This window comes from Anomalospiza imberbis, chromosome 1, assembly GCF_031753505.1.
Source record: "Anomalospiza imberbis isolate Cuckoo-Finch-1a 21T00152 chromosome 1, ASM3175350v1, whole genome shotgun sequence".
In the NCBI taxonomy this organism is placed as follows: domain Eukaryota; kingdom Metazoa; phylum Chordata; class Aves; order Passeriformes; family Viduidae; genus Anomalospiza; species Anomalospiza imberbis.
The window spans coordinates 70,143,572-70,163,598 of record NC_089681.1 but is presented as its reverse complement, the minus strand read 5'-3'; the positions used below and the strand labels follow the sequence as shown (position 1 = coordinate 70,163,598).

Here is a 20,027-nt window from a genome sequence, read left to right as displayed (position 1 = left end):
GTGTTGTATTAATGGCTGTAAAGCAAGCCTAAAATACAGTGTTAAGTGTGTGGTAAGTGTGGAACCTTAATGTTCCTTGGTACATTTGAATATGGCTGACAACCTTGGTAAAAATACAGTCTTGAACAGTGACATTTATAGAAATGTCCCAAAAAGATTTTGGGTTTCAACTTTCTTTTTAACTCCATTCAGCTTTTAGCCTTTGTCTTCATTATCTTCCTCTAATGAAACATTACTGCTTTGTTTTACCCAGCTTTAGAAACACAAGTGAGAAGGGATGTCATCTCAGTACAAGCAAGGAAAGTTATTGATGCAATTAGGCAGTGGAACTGCAGCCTGATTATTTTCCTATGTGAGAACCTTGTTTTTTAGTTGAGATTCAATGTTGGTTCCAATATTATGAGCACAAGCTATAAATGCAGCTGTTCGCCCAGGCCACTGCAATCAGTGGAGTTGTCTGGCAACACAAAGTGCAGATGTAGCCAGGTTGCTGCTGCTTAGTGGAAGCAATTGCAAAATGCAAGCAACTGCACGGTTTCAAAGGTAATTTTTTGAGTTTAAACTTGATGGTCTTAGGTTACTAACATGCTATCTCTTGATTAAGGTCAGGGAAGGAGTTATAAATGGATAGTGATATGATTTTTCTCTGCATCTGCTCCTATTATTTGTGGCAAAGAGTGCCAGACATCACTGAAGGAAGAAAAAGGTGACCCCCTAACATTTAAGTGACATTTTTTATACAAACATTTATGAATAGATGTGTAATTATGCGTGCAAGTTTGTGAGTGTGCTTATATAAAATTCCTATATGGCTTGGCATGCAAAGAATTGCCCTGACTGGAGCCAAGAAGCTAAGTGTGCCAGGGAATTTGAGGTTTGATGTGTTTCTTCTTTGAATTGCAGTCCATCCTTCAGGCTTTGCTTGCGTGTGCATGTATGCATGCATTTTTGTGTTTTCAAAAAGGACATGGATGTCAGCACAAAACACAACTTGGGTATAGGGAAAGGATGAAGTCTCATAAAGCTGTTTCCATCAGCACCACTCTGGTCACCCGTGGATGTTGTGGGGCAGAACAGCAGTGTGATCACAGCATCCATATTAGTGGAACTGGTAGCAAAATCTTTTTTTGGTGAAATGCAATGGGTATTAAAGTTCTGCACTGATGCTGGAGATTTCTAAAGCACATGGTCCAAATCTTCCAAGTAAAATTTGAAAATGGAGGCTGAGGTATAAAGTCTTACAAGAATCAGGAATTATCTTCAGAAGTGTGATGTTTTGGAAAAGACCTATAATTTTGAAACCTGTTGCTTTGTGTCTTTTAGAATGTCCTTGCTACCACAAATGGTATTTGTTTTGTAAGTTACCACAAATGGTATTTGTTTTGTGAGTAAGCTACTTGGAAATCTGGAGTCAGCAAAACCAAATGAGTTTTGAAAGATCAGTGGTAATTTGAAGGCACAGAGGAGTACTAGTACTCTGAAGGCACAGAGGAGTAAAAGCACAGCTGTATGTTTATTATTGTCAGTGTAACCCCATTCATGTTCTCCTGAGATGTGTCAGTGGCAAGAAAATACTGGTAAAAATTCCAGCACACAATAAAATAAATTTTGGATTATGATTGATTTTTTTTTTTAATTCAAGTGTTTTCAAGGCTTAAGGAACAAAATGTAGATTGTATATCTTATTATTAATCCAGCTTTTTGTTGGTTTTGTTTTGATGTCTTTTTGGTTTGTAATTAAAGTTGGACATGTGGGTGGGGAAAGCTCGTCACTTCTTAATTATGACAATTTACATTAACCTGCTGGATGGACCTACTGCCATTACTAAGCTACAGCTTTCTTCACACCTCACTAGTGGAAAACTTAGCAGTTTGCACAGTAGTGCATTTGCTCTTTTACAGTGCCTGTAACTCCTATACCTCTGCTCATAAACTTCCCTTTAAACAATTCTAATGAACTAGAGGTTTTTTGCCATCTGTAGTCTATTTCTACAGGTTTTATGGCTGCCTGGTGAATACACAAGACTTCTGTTGCCTCTTGTTGTTTTCCTGCAGTTTTTTTTCATAGGCAGAACTGCTGCTGCTACAGAGTTAACAGCTTCATCTGTAGACCATGGAGACATGGTATCAATAGTTGTCAGAGAGAGATTGATATTATTTCCAGTCCAGCCTGGTTATGTCAGAAGTGCTGACTGTGAGTGCTGCTGGGCTGGTCATTCCCCACAGGAACAAGTGGGATGCTCCTTGCAATGACTGCGACTGGGAACTGCGCTGCAGGGAATGCGCTTGCATTGCATGAGTAGAGAGGGGAAATGAAGGACCAAATGTGTCTTTTCATTCTGATTTATTTAGCTACTGTTACATACAGGCATTGTCTCTCTCTGTAGTGATAATTATGTCTCCAAGTATTAAGCTCCATTAAGGTGCAGAAAGTGGGGGTTTTCTACAGTTCCTGCTATATCCTGTTGATCAGTAAAAAGCAATGTGCTATTGTTTAGTCCAAGGATAGTGGCTGACACTGATACCATATTAGCAGCCACTGTGGTTTACTTGCATGCCTGAAAAGAGCTTTGTAGAAATAAGCTCATGGAGACCCTCCTTGCTGCTGCCACTGCTCAGATTGGTGGGTTGTACAGATGACAGTACTTACCAAGGGTGTACTGTAAGTATTCCCCTGAAATCCCATGATCTATTATACTAGAAGTGTCTTTGTTACTGCAGTATCACATTTTCAAGTAGGATTATATATTGTATAATATATTAATATTAAAAATAATATTAAAAAATCAGTCTTCCTTAAAAAACATGTTTTTATAATTTAGTAAGTATTGCTTCTAAATATAACTCTGGAAGGAAGGATTGTTGTCATTGACTTAATACTTAGGAGCTCAGGTTTGCTGACACTCAAAACTTCACGTGTGGTTCAAGTGATTACTTGAAATACCTGAGCCTTTCAGTTCTGAGCACTGGATCAGACCCCTCCTCATCTGCTGACACTCCAGCTCTGGAAGTGAACGTGACAGTTTAAAAACTATTACAGGACAAAGTTGTCCCAAAGTCTGCAATTAAGATCTGCTGCACTGGACTGTCAGCCTCCATGTGGGATTTCCTAAACATATGCATGGTGTTATCCTTGGTAGAGTGTAAAAGCAAAGAGAAAACGCAAAGTGAGTAGCTAGGAAAGGAAACCTGAAATAAATAATAGTAATAAAAGCAAAAAGCAACACAGCAGGAGACCCTATTTAGGCTTTCTAAGCACAGGGAAGGGCGTGAAAGATAATCTGAGTGCATAAGTGAAAAACAGCCTTGGCAGGTGGGAAGGGAAGTAGCAAAGCATGAATGAGCATTTAGTTGGAAATGATGCTTTGCAAGCATCAGCATGTTTGAACTTTGGAAGTGAGAAGGATGTGAGAGGCAAGCAAGCAGAGAATGGATCTGAGGAAAAAAATGTGATAGGCTGCCTGAAAAATGAGAAGAAGCAGATGATCCGCAAGTTAGACATCTGGGTGATTCTTCAAAGTGAATAATTATTTTCTTTTTTAGATTTTACTTTTTTCTGCTCTTATTGGAGAACTGAAATGGGGGATTGTCTGCATCAGCTGGAATCTGGAATGAAAAATGGTCCATAAAAAGAACAACCTCCTCATTACGTAAATCAGTAATCTGCACAGATTATAGATTTAGAGGATCACTAATAACAGCGTTCAGCTGCATTTTCATCCTGTGTTCTGAGCATGGGTACCCATGTGGTTTTTTGGAGTGCAGCAATGACCTTTACAGTGTAGCATTTATTGCTCTTCAGATCCTTGCTTCCCTCTAGCTTGTGTGGTATGAGGATGTCAGCAATGCAAGTGTGATGTGCCTGGTCAGGAATGCCGAAGAGGACAGCTGGAATTGTACGTGTGGCAAATGCAGACATTTCAAAATCCATTTTTTACTAAAGAGAGTCTTGCTACTCTTTTGTTGGGAATTAATTTCTTTGAAGTAGGTCTTTCAAGTAACTATCTCATGGTATTCCTATTCTGTGAGAGTTCTTCAAACCCAGTAACATTTCACTAGATATAAAGGATTACCTGTATTTTCCTTACCCCTTTCTTTGAATTTCAACTTCCTTTCAGAAAGTTACAGGTATTAGAAGATTTTTCCAAAAACAATTAACCTATGGGAAATACCTGAATTCAAAAGGATGTTTTTTTTCGTGACTTCTCTTTGAAAAATATAATTTTCAATAAAATGTAACTTCCCGCTACCAAAATACTTTCAAACCTGAAAAAAATCACAGTAAGGATTTCCACTGAAAGAAGTTTCAAGCTTCATTTAGCAAAACTTTTCTTCTTAAAATACATTTGTCTTCTCTAAATTATTTTTGAACTTCTAGTAGAACTAAACTAGATTATGAACTTAATTTTTAGGAAGCTCATTAGAAATTCAGTTAGGTAATTTTTGGTTTATTTGTATTAAAAGTCTTCACTGTTGTTTTCAACATCCCTCTGACTTTCCCATTTGATGTGTAGGTTCAGAGAAGAGCCTGTTTTGTTTGGGTTTTCTTTTTCTGCTGTGGTTCTATAATTTTGCAGAAGTCTAGTCTTGCTCTGCATTATTTAGGCCACAAAACCCATTTGTTTTAGAGTGGGGAGGAGAAAGATGTGAAGAAAAGAACATTTCAGATGAGAAGGGGGCACTGCACACTCCAGGAGTGCATTAAGTGGAGGAGTTAAAGGGTGACTGGGTTTGTGTTTCAGGTTTCTCCGTGTGAGAGGTGTCGCTGTGAAGCCAATGGCGAAGTGCTGTGCACGGTCTCAGCCTGTCCCCAGACCGAGTGCGTGGATCCCGTGTATGAGCCTGACCAGTGCTGTCCCATCTGCAAAAATGGTGAGTGATGGCTGCAAGACTAGGAGGAGGCCTCTGTCAGAGAGATCCATGGTGCTCTGCTCTGCTTTTGAAAAATGATTCAGATATTTGTCTTTTTCCTCGAATGGACATGGAATTGTGTATGGGTGGTGTAATCCTGTTGTGAGGAATCAGATCTCCCTTGATTGGGGTGGACTCAATTATGACCTATGTGGATTTTTGTTACCCAGGAGACAATTAGGATGTTAATGCCAGATTTCATGTATCTCTTGGATATATAATTTGCACGAACTCATTGTGGCTGTGTTTTATCTGAACACACAAAATGGAACTCAGACTCTTCATATTATCCACCTTTCAACATGAGCAGGAAAAGCTACTTTTGTTCTCCATTCATATTTTTTTCCCTTTCAGATATTCTTCTCCTTTTTTTGGTCTGTTTTTTTTTTTCCTTAAGGCAAATCGAATGTACCTTATTGAGCTCATCTAATTTTCATAACTAAATGAATTAAACTCCCAAATTTAATTGAATATTTTTTGTAACTAAATTTGACAGAAACTCTCTCTACTCCCAGCAAAGGCTTGCATTAGATCAAAATCTTAGTCTATTTAGACGAAAGAAATTACATGACATACTAACTCATCACTTATAAAGAAGAAATGATAATTTATTAATAGAAATGAAAGCTGCAAAATCTCAAAAGAAATTATATTTAAAATTGAAAAGGACATTTAAAAATACTCAGATAATGTGCACACATCTATTATTTCTCTTGAATAGGTAGGTTTCATTGCATTAGCTAAAACAAACTGCTTAAAACTGTGGGAAAGTTGGGGGAGGAGAGAGTGTACAGCGTATGGTTTCCACAAATTCAACAGTAGATGATAAGGGATTGTTAATTGCATTGGAGGAGTTTCATTTGTATGGATATAAAAGTAATTGCTTCACATCCCTTAATTGGTTGTTACAACTCTGAAGGAATTTATTCTCGGCTGTACAGCTTAAGGGCACTCTTGTTTCTGGAGATGAGGACAGGCATTTTTCAAGGCATTTTGCAACAGTTCCTGAGACAGTCTGAATTTGGAAGCTGGTGATGTCATAGCTTGCTAGTCCGAAGGATCCTTTAGCACTTGTTTGATGGCAAGAACGTCGCTGACATTGTGTGTGCCATGCTCTGCTGCAGTTCCCCAGGTGAAAGTGACTTTAGCGGGCAAAAGGTCTGTTTTCAGTGTCAGGGATGGAGTTACAAGCAGAATAGTTAAGACTCTGTAGTCTTTCTCATTGAATTTGTCTGGTGATTTTAACAGTGTTTGGGCTTCCATCAGCACACATTCTCCCACAAGCAGCAACATAATGCACAGTAGTGGCAATCTCCCATTGATGGCTCTCTTTTGGATTAAGGTAGTGTAGCAGTGCAGGGCTTGGCTTGGCTGTTCACACATTCCCTGACACATTTCCCAAAAGTGAGGAAAAGTTACCAAAAACTGTACATGAAACATACCTTTTGTTGTGAGGAAGCTGCCTTTTCAGAGCTGTTAAAGCTGTATTACCCGAGTTCTGCTAGCAAGAAAAAGATGATCCTGTCCTCAGCCTCTGAATCCCCAATATTACTTGTGTATTTCTACCATATAACTGTGAGCGGCATCTCTGACCCAGTTTCAGACCAAGGTGACCACAGCTGCCTGTTTCTAGTGAGCTGTACTGTCACTTCTCTGCATGTCAGAGAACCAGCAGTGGCTTTCCTTGTTAGCTTTTAGATGAAGAAGAAAACCATTAGCAATAACAACAAGACCAAGATAGCTCAGAAGCAGCGCAGCTTTTCTGGTTCAGCAGTTTCAGTATAATGTCACAAAGAAACTTCTTAGGAAACCTCTCCATCTGGGGAGTGCATTTAAAAAAAAAAAGGACTGTTTGTGTTTAGAGCTTATTTTAAAGTGTGGTACACGTGCAGTTCTCTAGGAACTTCAGTGAATTGCTATATGTTTTTAATTAGATTGGAGCCAAAACCTACTGAGCAGGAAAATCTAGCCTGCCTCATCCTCTCATTTTCAAGCCTGCTGGAACAAATGTGCTGTGAATGTGAGTTGGAGAAACAATCATTGCGTTGTGCTTCAGGGTTGATTGTTACAGCGATAACATCAGTGACATCATGTAAGTGACACTAAAGGGATTTGGGTGATGAACAGGGAGCTCAGCCATTTAACCTGAATGATGGGAAAGGTGGAGAGCCATAGAAAACATCCAAGTGAGGTAACCGCCATCACAACCTTCAGTAGAGCAAGAAGGGATGGGAGGTGAAGTTTGGGTTCTCTACATTTACTAGCATTTGTGTGTTGAAAATGCACACAATCAAACTGATTTCCCTCCCTTTCCTGCCACTTCTGAACATACAACACCTTCCCAACTTGCCTGGTGGAAGATTGCTGCCAGTAACCCAAGAGTGAGAGCCGAGTGACCACCTCTGTCACTGGTAAGAACACACACAAATGCCTGATTCAGAAGTATGGAGGAGATCTAGTGAAAGCTTGTGATTATTAGAAACTAATGAATTCAGTATCTTGACAGGTGTGAGACCCTGTGCCTTATCTCTTGTAGGAAGGCAAGTATGTAGTTGACTTCTCTATTTTCACAAATTTGCTGGCAACCCTTATGAGGAGGGGCAGATGTGTAACTGCACATTGGACTTGGACAACTGTGCATGTGTGGAGGTACAGACTTGCTTTGGATGTAAGCGGTGGTGAATGGAAGACTTGTGGAATTAAAGAGTAGTTGTGTGTGTAGTATTTAAAAATCTTCTACATCACATCCTGGGTTTCAAAAAGAAGCCTGAATACTTCCATAGGTGAAGATATTATTTTCTCCTTTGTGGGCAGGGACAGGGAGTGCTTTAAAAGAACATTTGCTCTGAAAAGTAATATATAGATGAGACAAAAGATAACACCTCACTGAGAAGATCTTGGGATTAGGGGAATCCTCCTGCTTTTTATATCTCAAGACACTGCAACTGAGAGAGCTGTTTTGTGTTTATTTTATATAAATGGCCTGAAAGGAAACAGGGTGAGGACAGAATAGGATGGAGGAGAGGCTTCATTCTCCTGTGGATTGACATGTTAAGCTTCATGCTTTTGGTAATCATCAGCACCAGCCACAAATAAAAAGCCATCCAGAAAGTTAAATCTGACTTCAGAAAGTTGCATAAAGTAACAGGTATCCAGTTCAGATCTCCATCCTACTATACAATATTAGCATTGTGGTTACTTTTGTGGAAGACATCCCTGTTCACAGCGATATCAATAACCTTAGATTCAGGTACAGACATTTCTACAGTTTGTGCAGAATTAAGGGTAAAGATAATGGGCATACAGTCACCCTTTCATTGGGAGAAGTCTGGGTACTTGTCACTGCATTTGGGGTGGGGGGTAATACTGGTAGTGAATTATCTTTCTCTAGATTAAGTTACCTTGGATTCCCAGCATTAGAGCCCTAGTAGGCATACACAGCTAAATTCTGCTTCGCCTAAGCCTGCAGCTGTGGAGCAGCTGATGGAGTCAAGGGTGGCCCTACTCCTGCTGGTGTGCTTGCTGGAAGATGAGATTAAACCCATAACTCACGTGGAGCCTGAGGGCAAGTCATGATTGCTAGACCAAAAAACATTTTGATCTAAGGTCCCCAAGAGATTTTTATTTCATTATATGGCTGAAAGATTGCCCTAGATAAAATGAAGTGGATCCTGTTGCTCTCCTAGCATTCAGCTATCTGTGTGTCAGTGTTGATTCTCTGTCTACAGCAGGGAGAGCTGAGCTTCTCCTTTCAGCAAAGGCTCACAGCTGTACAGTCAAAAATAAAAACACTGATGCCTGGACAATCAAGTGTGTTCTCAGGGCTGTAACATTTGCAGGAGATGTCTATTCTTACTGGCTGTGCAATGGGGAGACTTCACTGATTGCAGTTCTTTCAGGTGCCTTAGGTCATTTCAGGACCTTATTTGATACTTGTTTTCATAGTTACGGTTGAAATACAGGCATCATTTGGTTGAAATGATTGCTGCTAGTGAGATGCAGGTGGAATGTGCCAGGGAGGGCCTGTGGTGGTGGTTTTGTATTCCTGTGCTGAGGTTGACTCATTGAAACTTGCTTTAGTACTTTTCCATACAATTGCAGCGTTTAGGCCCAAGGTGACTTAAAAGTGTTTCTGAATGGCAAGTGGGGTCCTCCATCTGAGAGAAGGAGCTCTCAGGGGAGCAAAACCCTGGTAACAGCTGCCAGAACTGCTGTCCCCTTTTGCTACTGTTGGTAAAACAGGACTTTGTCTCACCTCGGGACTCAAGTCTATTAAAAAATGGTGCTGGTTTATCAGTACTAGTACTGTTGCCCCTATCATCCCTCTAAAATTCAGGTGGGGAGAGGCTATGTTGGGCTGAGAGACTTGTCTGGCAGTAAGAAAGATGAGGATGTTTATTCTGGACCCATGAAGGGAAGTTGCACCTTGGCAGCTCTCATGTGAGCTGGCTGTTTGCTCTGCCCTGCAGAGCTTTGCTCAAGTACCATGGTGAATCCGACCTGTAAAATTTAATGTCCTTCTGCAGTGTGTTTAAATAAAATATGATATGACCTTGAACATAAAAGCCTTTATCTCCACAATGAAGAAAGTATCATCACGCTGGTGTCCAAAGAGAGGTCAAGGCAGGACTATTGCAAACATCAGAAATGTAACTGCTGTAAAATTTAAGTAATGAGTGCTTTTGACTGCCCTCCCTTCCTTTTTCTATTGTCACTTTAAATGCTTTTTTCAGTCATGCTTTGGCAGCCAATTTATGTATAGCAAATGAGATCCAGAAGTTTTAAAGCCTGAGAGTGGTTTCTTTAGTCTACATTGCAAGGAGGGGATCAAATCAGGTGGTTATGGAGGCCTCTTCTAGATGTAAAATATAGGTACCATAAAATGATTGTAAATTCTAGATTATGAGATTGAAACAGTATTTTTTTAATGGAATGTATATTAAAAAGTAATAACCTAATGAACAAGAAATCATTTCAAACTAATCCCAGTTCCACCCACACAGTATGCACCAATGTGATTTGTTCCCTTCTAATGTGTTTACTTGAGGCATTTGAATGCTTGTGTATGCAGGGTAACATTTGCCCCATGTTTCTGGGTGCATGAGTCGCTTAGCAAAAACTTCTGCATGGACTCTCTACTTTAATAGAGTGTATTTCACAAAATTATTTATAATATGGGACTCCTAACCAAGAAATATTAATGTTCTAGGGGGAATGAATGTCTCAGGGAGAAAAACACTATTTAAGTTGCACGAACAGCTGCATCTGATTAAAATTGCCTGGAAATTATAAGGTAGGTTGAAAAACTGTAGCAGGTATTTTGGCACCCATGAAAACAGCAGTCTTGCTTCTTTTAGTCTGCACTGGGTGCTTAAAGTGGCTTCCAAATCTGGTAGGGGAAGTTGGTTAACTTGTTGTAGTAGTTTTTATTCTTGGTTTCTGCTGTTGATGAAGTTGAGAGGAAGTTTGGTCTGTATTGTCTTAATTCAAGGAATTACTTTAAACTCATTTCATCTCTCCGCTCACTTTCTTTCTCTCACTTGTGGGAAAGTTGGCGGCTGCATAGGCCATGTGTGCTTCCTGTGCAGAAATCACAGAATTTTATTCTTGTGCCATTTTTTAGATCCAAAGCTGTTTGAATGAGCATGGATCAGCACTGCAAAGTGGGCTGAGCAAAACCTTATGCCAAAACCACACAGACCTTCTTGTTTCCAGCTCACATCCATGTGCATGCCTGCACATGGATATACAGTCCGCTGTTGGCATCGCTCAGTGTTCAGCTGGATAAGCAGTGGTAGGTGTGTTGTTTCCTCCAAAGGTGTTTATTTAGTGTACAAGTTATGTTGACTTCCAGGGTATACATGTTTTTCTAAGTATAAAAACCCATCAGCCCATGAAGAGGATCTGTCTGAAGATATGGCAAAAGTATCCAGTTATACTGAGCCTAGATCAGTTTCAAGGATAAATCAGTTTATATAGTGTGTATGTATTTATTGCAAATAAATACTGTGTGCATTTTTTTCTTTTCAAGGACCAGAATACACTAATTTGGGTGTTCTGCTCTCAAGAGGCAGCTGTAACTCCCCTGAGTGTATAATGTCCCATCATTTTGCTAAGACACACGAGGACAATCAGAAATTATACTAACCTTGGTATTTAATGTGGCACTTTATACGTAAGTAGAAGGATGTAGAAGAGCCTATTAAACTATAAAAGCAGTGTATCCTATAAAGTTTTCAGAAATCACTTTGCAATATTTTTTCATTACAGGCTGTTACAGTGAGCCTGAAAAGCATTCAGTTTTTTGCCTCTTACTTGATAGTGGAGATTTAAGTCATATATCAAAGCTAAATTCTGCTGTATCAGTCCACTTTCATGGCAGCTGCTTGCAGGGATTGTCATTTTACTGGAAGTTGAAGCAAAAGCCAATGATGATGTGCCCCAAACTGTTGTTTAGTGGTGGCATATTGTAAAATGCAGATGAACCCATTGGGAAGAAATGATGATGTCCAACTCCAGTTCAGAAGGCTGAATGATTTCTTTATTATAACTATGCTATAATACATTAAAATACTATATAAAGGAAGATACTAAACCTATATGCTACTTTTTCTAACTACCAAATCTAACTCACAACTCGTGACCCTCTGTGGAGCGTCCAGACACAGGTGGATCTGATTGGCCATCAGTCTCAAACAATCCTCACCAGAATCCAACTGAGCAATCACCCCAGGTAAACTATTCTCCAAACACATTCCACATGAGAAAAACAAGGAGCAGAAATAGAAACTGTTTTCTCTTTCTTTCTCTCTGTGCACCTCTATGAAAAATCCTGAGAGAGAGAGAAATGTGCTTGCCACAGTGGTGGTCCCAGGTGAGGGTCGGAAACAAGCTGCTGGTTCACCATGGTGGTCAGAACTTCCATGTGTCACAGCTACCTGGCTTCTTAAAGTGTATTTTTTGTCAGCCTCAGGAGCAGAAAAATAAGCATGCTTACTGTGCTGACAGAAAAAGAGCAGATGGTGAAATCCTGGGATGGGAGGAGACAATTTTCTAGCAACTTTCATCTATCTGATGTAGCTTACAGAGCTTGTCATGGCAGTTTCACGTTATCTGCCATCCTGTGTAGTTCTGGATGCTGGTTAGGGTTCAGAGAGGAAACTGCCTTTGTGCCAGTACGCATCAGAATATTGGAGTAAACAGTGTGCTCTTGCTTGATTTTTCTTTCCTAATACTTTCTCTGTTACATAGAGGCACATTTGGACATTTGCTTGGTTTCTAGCAGAGTAGCTAGCCCATGCTCCCCAAAATGAAGTCTTCAATTGCTTTGGGGTTTTGTTTGCTTGTTTTGTATTTTTAAGTTCTTCATATAAGAATTTTCTGAGTTTATATTGCAGTTTTATTTCCACACATGTGGAGATAGGTAAGCTGTAAAAAGAGAAAAATAGATCCCAGATCTCACATTATGGGCTCCCCTTGCTCCATACACTTCCCCCAGTGTTAGTTCTTTGCTGTTCAAAGAAAACAAACATTGAGGGAGTTGCCTTGCCTCCTACATCCAGTATTTCTTTATATGCTTTTCATTAGAGAAAATATTCCCACTTCTAATTTTGTTCCCCCATTCTGCTATTGGACATCTATTTTTATTTTGTATGTGTCACTAGCTGAAATTGTTGCAAACATTTGGGGGGCATGTAGGCTTCCAAGGTCTGAAACACTTGTGTGCATCTTGCTGTATGCTACATTCTTGAAGTAATATTCCCTATGAATAGAACACTACACTATTTGATTAAATTGTGAGCTCTTAGGTTCTGAAACCCTGTCTTAGTCCATATTGAGTTACCATAGGTTAATTCATTATCCAGTGTCAGCTGAGATACTGCACTGTCCATGTGAGTTCTTAGTTGTGTTCTTTGCAGATAATCCTGTTTGTAAATAGAAGCTGTTTACTAGCTAGGTGCTACAGTAATAGGTCTAGATGGCTGATTAGTATTTTGTGGTGTGATCAAAAGGACCAATGAAGAAAGATACACACCTTGTGCATTTTGCTTTATGCTTGCATTTTTTTCGTTACTCTTTCATTATGTTCAATGAGGCATCCAAGAGTTTGCTTGACTTTGAGGGGAAATGGAGGCTTAAAGTGCTGTGGTCTGTTTGTATATCTCTCATATAAGAACACTTGCCCTCTGATTATTAATGATATAATCAAAGTCTCCTATAATTTTAAGTGCAGTGTAATTTTCTCTGCTTTTTTTTCATAGGAAGTTGAGATTTAGGCATTAAGAAAGATGTGAATTGATCCAAGTGACTTACTGGTTGATGGAAACAGGGAATTAGCTGATTTCATTAGATTTCATTTCCTTACCACTTTGCTTTTCTGTGGCTGAGCTTTGCAATCATGACAGCCTTTCCACGCAGTGCAGGATTGCTAATGCCAGGTTTGTCTTAACTTGGCATAACTCCTCTTTCTTTTCAGTTTGTTGAAGGTCTTACCATGGGCATGACAGCAGTCTTAGAAGTTTTCTTCTAGTCCTGCTGGAATTGTATTTGTAAATGAAGTCAAAATTTGATCCGCAACAAGAAAACCTGTTTCCTTTCCTGACATGAGCTTGACCAGGGGCTGACTGGGACACCTCTGCCAGTGTTTGGAAAAGGGTTCTGAAGGAAAAGAAATGATGAGTTTCTTAGGGAAAAGGCTAAAAGCTTCTCTTATTTTTTATTAATATTTGTAAAATTGCAGTGCTTGTTTTTCTTGTTGCTTTAAGGAGCATCTTACTGCTTCAGAGTACTGCACTGGGGATCCCCCCCGCCGTGTTGTGTGCTGTGAGAGTCCTGAATTAAGTCCTTGGTGATTACCTTTGCCCAGCAGGTCAAACATCTTTATCAGCTGGAGACTTAAATACTTTCCTAATTTAAAACTTTGATCTTTAAGGTGGAAGGAGCTTTTACTTTGTGAACCTTTGGATTGTTTCCATAGGGGTAATTATCCATACAGTTTTGTTTCCCTGAGCATGTGCAGCTGTAGAGCAGCAGTGATTAAAAAAAAAAAAAAACTAAAAAAAGAAAATAACACACTTTAAGTAATTCCTTACCTTCACCAACACAGTTACCATAATGATTAGCATTTCAAAGCTGATAGGCAATCAAAAACTTTGATTGCTATTTTCATTTAGGTTTGGTTTTTTGTTTTTTTCCTTTTTTTTTTTTTTTGTGCTGCCTACACTAGTGCTTGTTAAATTTTCATTAGAGGAGTGACTTCCTACTGGTAAACATCACTTTCTTCTACATGCCCTGTTCTTTTGCTGAGTCTTCAGCTCTGTTTGGTTATTTCTATGCTGCTAGCCTTTGGATAGGGGCCCATTAAAGAGCCGCATGCATAAATTCTACTTACCTTTCAGTGTTGTAGGTGATGAGTGCTTTTTCTCCTGCATCATTTCTTCTCGCTATTGCACACTGGTTACTGACCACCTTTCTTTGAAGTACTTGCAAGCAGCAAGTCACACACTCTTTATTACCCATGGAAAAAATAACTATATCTTCACTGTGTGCTCACCCAACATGTTATTTAATTTTTTTTTTTCCAAGTGGAATTGATCAGATGGAACAGTAGCAAGAGGAAGAAAACAAGCAATGCATTGTAACAAGATTCAAAATACTATTTGGTGAATAGCACTGAATAAAGAAGATCCCTATCCAAACAGTTGTGTTTGGGCCTCCTGTATTTCAAATACTTGCAGTGTTACCTCCTTTCTCAGAGGTAGTTTCAGTGGAGTGTGATGCTAATTGCTTTTTCCAGAAAAAGTAACTTGTTATGCTCCAAAATGGTTCCTATTCTGTTCTGCTGATACAATGTCAGACCTTCTCAAACATTCTGAATTCAAAAGGGAGATCACTAGTTAAGCTGGACAATTTTGGGGGAGATACACAAATAACAAGTCCTGTTAAAGACAGAAGAGGAAGGAGTAGTGACCATTAATAATATGTCATGAAGCCGAACAACAAGGCAGCACAGTGGTAAATGAAATTCAGCAAAACCATATGTTAAGTAGTGAAAGAAATTGCTTGAGTATTTTGATGACATTTTGTTAAGATTTATGCCAAGTGATTTTATTTACATAAAATATTGTGAAAATAGTGTGAAATATTGTATGCAAACATCTGTCAGGCTTCATTAAGAAAGGCTTGCATTTATTAGAAGTACACTATTATTTGAAAACTGGTTCCTCCCACCTAGTTTGTATAGTCTTCCATGTTTGCTGAGCACTCAGCAAGAAGAGGTTGCAGAAGTACAGGGAAGAGCAGCAAGAGATTCCCCTGAATATTCCCCTGTGAGAACAGACGAGGTCTCTAGTAGTGATAGCGCATGAATTAAAAATCATGTGATAAAGTGTGGTACCAGAGGAGAAGGACAGTACCAATGAAAATCTTCCTGTGCTCACAAGTCAAGGGAAGAGCAAGAAAATAAAAAGACCTCATACATGAGGTCTTTAAAGCAACCCATGAACTCACTGCAGAAGATAGTGCTGAAATGCAGTTTCCTAGGATTAGAATAAAGATTATGTCTTTGACAGAAGAAATAAAATACCTTAACCTAGTTACCATAAAACTGGCTGGGGTGGCATGCTGTAGAGCCTCCCAGAAACCTGCTTATTTTCACGTGAACAGAAATATAACATTGTTTTCTACTGTCCACATCTTACAATTTCCTTTTTGAACTGTTTTTCTTTTTAATTACTTTGCAGAAAAAGGGTTGGGCTATCTTGACTTTAGCCCAGCCAAACCCATCCTGGATGTGTACTTTCTTGTGAAGGCAAGAAGACAGACCCTTATGAAGGAAGAGATGTTAAAGCAGCAGCATTCCTTTTCCTGCACAACCATTGCACAATCCTTGTGTTGTGTGCTGGGCCACAATAGCACCTTACTCGGTACTTGTAGATGATGGAGATCAGACTTAATGAGGATGCCTTTTTGGCGTGGTCTGCTCTCAGCTGTTCTATCAAAATTTCTTTAAATTAACTAAAGGCAAGTCATCCATGAACTGCTTGTATAATAGCTATCCAGGCTGTCTAAGACTTCCGAGATTGGTCAAAGGACTCTGTATTTATAGTTTGTGCGTGTTTAATGCAATCTGCTGAAGAACTAAGGGGGGGAAAAAGGCTCAGATGCAAACAAATTATAGCAGTTTTTGGAGTTGTTATATCAATGTGATCCAGAATGTGCTACTCCACAATGAAAACTAATTATCTTCTGGCCACAGCAGCTTGCCAACCTTATATTTTGTTAATGAATGGATTAGATGGAGCTTTGACAGACACTAACATGAGTGTGTGATTGTTTTTAAGACCACTTTGTGCTGCTCTCCAAGCTAGATGATGATTATGACAATTTAGAGGCAATTCTGTATCCATTATTAAGCCCCTGCACCCTCTTTCTCTCTCCCCTCCACTCTTCCCTGCCAACCCTCTTAGATAATTAAGTCAAATTATATATGTACATCTTTGAGCACTCCTACATGCAGCTGGCATACATGAGGAAGCTTCATTTACCTGCTTTGCAGCCTAGACATTAGATCTGCAAGTTGGAGTTTGATTTCAGTGTGTTTAAATAAGGTATGCTTTCCTTCCTACGTGACTGTTGTGTTTTGCTGTGATTAGATAAGCTGCTAAGACACTGGAAGAATCATCAAGTCCAAGTATTGGGGGAAGGAAGATCCAGGTTTGCTGCCAAAGGCTGCCTGGCCTGCTGGCAAGCAGGTGTTTGTCATGTGTACAGTTTATATGCCTGTGGTACTGAAAAATAAACAGTTCCTTGGATTTTCTTGCCTGCAGCTTGTTCAGCAGAGATGTTTTAACCATTGTGCGGTCTTCATTATGAGAAGGTGATGTAATTGTCAGTATGAGTGGACTTTTTAATTTCACATCAGCTGAGTGTTTAATCTCCAGTCTTCCTGAAGTTAAGTTTGTTGTGACAGCTGATTCTTTCCAGTCAGAGTGACTGAAGAGTCAAGTCAATTACCTTGATATACATGGGTTTGTGCCTAGGTATGACTGATTAGTCTTTGGCTCCACGCTCTGTTGTGGTGCACGCTTCTGCAGGGCCCTGGGGCTCTCTCCCTGACTGTGCTGCTGTCTGTGCTGTCACCTGGCCATGGCTGCGCACCAGAAGATGCTTCCATAAAAATCCCTGTGTTATCAGCTAAGTGCAGGTGCAGTCTGAAAACTTTTACAGTCCTTTAAGCAAGCTTTTAGGAAGGCAGAAGTTTTCTCAACTCTGATTTTGAGGACTCTACCAGAGACAAATATCTGGGGTGGACACTTTACTGAATGTGAAAATCCCCTGATGCCAGACATGTCCATGTTAATGATATACACAGGTTACAACATCTGGACAATGCAAAAGGGAACATTAGAGATTCAGATAACCCACTTAAAAGCCACTTAAATTTACCCTAAGCTAGAATCACCTCCAAAGGTGGTTCTCACCCTTTGAGGTCCAGCTGGCAGATTTCCAGCCTCCTGGCTAAGTACGTTCTTTCCAAGTGTGTGTCTGTAAACAGGTGTATATATATACACACAAACACATGGTAAAAGGGTGATCAATCACCGTACTTGATGAAGACATTTCCCACTTTGGAAACCCTCTTGAAACAGTTGCCTGCAGTGGTCCATGGCCATCACCCTTTTACTTTGCCTCCCAGACACTGGGGCAAACTTTTTGATTGGGTCTCTTATGCTAGGATAAGGGGTAATTAATGGTTTTCAACTAAAAGGAGATAGATTTAGACTTGATACTAGGAAGAAATTTTTTATGATGCAGATGTTGATGCTTCATCCCTGGAAGCATTCAAGGCTGCATTCTGGAGTGGCTGCTGTCATTTCCTCCCTACTTTCATGAGACAAGGTGGTTGGTGACTTGCTGTAACCTGTGTATCCTTCCATCTGGACTATGTTGGCAGTGGGTGTGTGGGGGAAATGCTTACCCCCAAGGGCCTATCACACTTGTCTTGCAGAGAAAGCTGCAGGAGTATTGTTTAAGCTGCAGGGCTGCTTTTGCTGTAGAGCTCTAGAGGACAAGAGGTTGCCTTGTTATTATGATCCCAGAGATGAAAGATGACATTTTGGTTGTCTGCTTGAAGGTGTCGCTAGCTGTCTGTCATTAGTTGTGCATAGCTGATTCTGTAATGTATTTGTTACAGTTGCGAGGCTCAAAATTTAGTGTTTTTATTTTGTTGCCATTTCCTCTTTTTAAAAAGTGAAAACAGAGGCTTGGATTTTATCATCACATTTCTACAGACTGTGGTGAATCACCTTTAATTCACCTGTGACTGTAATAAATGTGAGTTCAGGGTTTCTCCTTGGCTGCACATTCCTTGCAGTGGGGGTAGCTGTGAGTTGGAGCAAGCTCTGTAATTACAGATAAGCTCAAAGATGTATTCCCAATGGGCAGGCCATAAAAAGGTAAATTCCTATGATTTGTCACTAGAGGTCAGCATTAATTTTAAGATCAAATCTCTTCTTACAATGTAGTGAATTGTCTGTAGATTTGAGCTGTGGGTGGCTGTGACACAGGTGGGACTTTCATAAAGTGAATAAAATAGGGAGCTTAATAGTTGGGTTGAGTCATTTCATACATTCTTGTTATCTCTTGTTTTGATGGAGTGACTGCTGCTTTCGCGGTAAGTAACAAGATTATTTGACTTACTATCTTCTCTTTTCCCCTCCACGCTTACTTGCCTACTTTATAATTAAAAATCTCCGTTGCTTTTCAAATTTGTGGGATAGTTTTTTAGCAGCGTTTGAATTGAATGGCTGTTAATGTAATTTTCAGTCAGGGATTGGGATCAGAAGTTAAATGTACAGATACTGGTATGATTCTGTTGCGATTCACTGTTTTTTGCAGGACAGCAGCTGGATATATAGGAAGTGGTGTCCATGTGTATGAGTGCATCTTGTGTGGAATCAGAGACTTAAACTTTCTCACCAAAGCCCTGCCTCTAAACTTTAGTGTAGGTCCCTTCAATCTCCTCTGAATACTCCAGCTAAAGAAGCCCTATTTGTGAAAGGCAGGTATTGCTCAGAGTTGAATTAGACTATTTAGTTAGTTTGATTTTTGGAATATGTGTTGTAATAAAATGAAGACTATCCCTTGATGCCTAGTTTTTCCTTGTGGAAATTATATAGATCTAAGTCTCAAATAGCAAGATGGATCCATCTGTGCCAGGGCATCCAGTGCATGGCCAAGTGGAGCTCCTTGTCTGTGCTGGGGATGTGTTCATAGGCTGTGTTCACAGAAAGCTTCTGAATACATTAGATTTTTGGCTGCCTGAGAATGTCAGGCCACGGGTGTACAAGAAAAGATGCTGCCAGTTGCTGCAGCTCACTGAGCCAGGCCTAATCTCCATGGGAGTGATGAGCCTCTTGAGGAGTTGCACTTATCTTCTGCCTGTGAACTTGCAAAATTGCTTGTCTTTGGGATTGCGGTGTGTGCTTTGTTCATAGCAGATTGTGCTTAGCAATAACTGGCACTGTGTCTAATCCTTTCTGGTTTAGGACATGGAAGAGAATTACATGACGTGACAATGCCTGGAAAATAGCAGAGTGAGCCTTATGTGAATGTGGTTACTCATCAACATGGGTTTAAACATTGTGGTACGCACCACGGAAGGAAAAACAGAATTGATGGGGAAAGGGTGGAAACCTCCCTGATTTCAGGGAGAGCATGGTGTCTCATGTGGCCTTCAAAACTCTAAAATAATGAATTTCTTTTCAAGCATCAGATTATTTGATAATATTTACATTTCTAATTCCAGATAAAGTGATGTTATTTAAGTGGGTGCCAGCCTTCCATTTATGGGAGGTTAAATGGCATTTGCATTTTGTGATGTTTGAAAGACTTGAGTTCTCCAAAATTGTTTTAGTGTGAGAAACCAGCTTCAGTGATAATTATAGAAAGAATAGCTTAGCATAAATGCATATATATGTGCTTTCATAATTTTCATAGAAAGACAACTGAGTAGTTCCCAGCAGTGAAATCTCACTGCCTGTTTTCCATAAAGAAAATTCAAGAAATACTGAAGAATGCCCCAAACCAAGTGATTTTTGCTCTTACAAGATGCA

General features: G+C 39.7%; 1 protein-coding gene across 2 annotated transcripts in view; it reads left to right on the top strand.

Annotated features, from left to right (window-relative positions):
* The window catches only part of VWC2 (von Willebrand factor C domain containing 2), a 54,639-nt gene that overhangs the window by 3,677 nt on the left and 30,935 nt on the right, over positions 1-20,027 (top strand). For both annotated transcript variants that reach the window (XM_068196238.1, XM_068196244.1), the window contains exon 3: positions 4,743-4,872. In XM_068196238.1, coding sequence (XP_068052339.1) covers positions 4,743-4,872 — 130 coding nt within the window. The remainder of the gene's footprint in view (positions 1-4,742; positions 4,873-20,027) is intronic.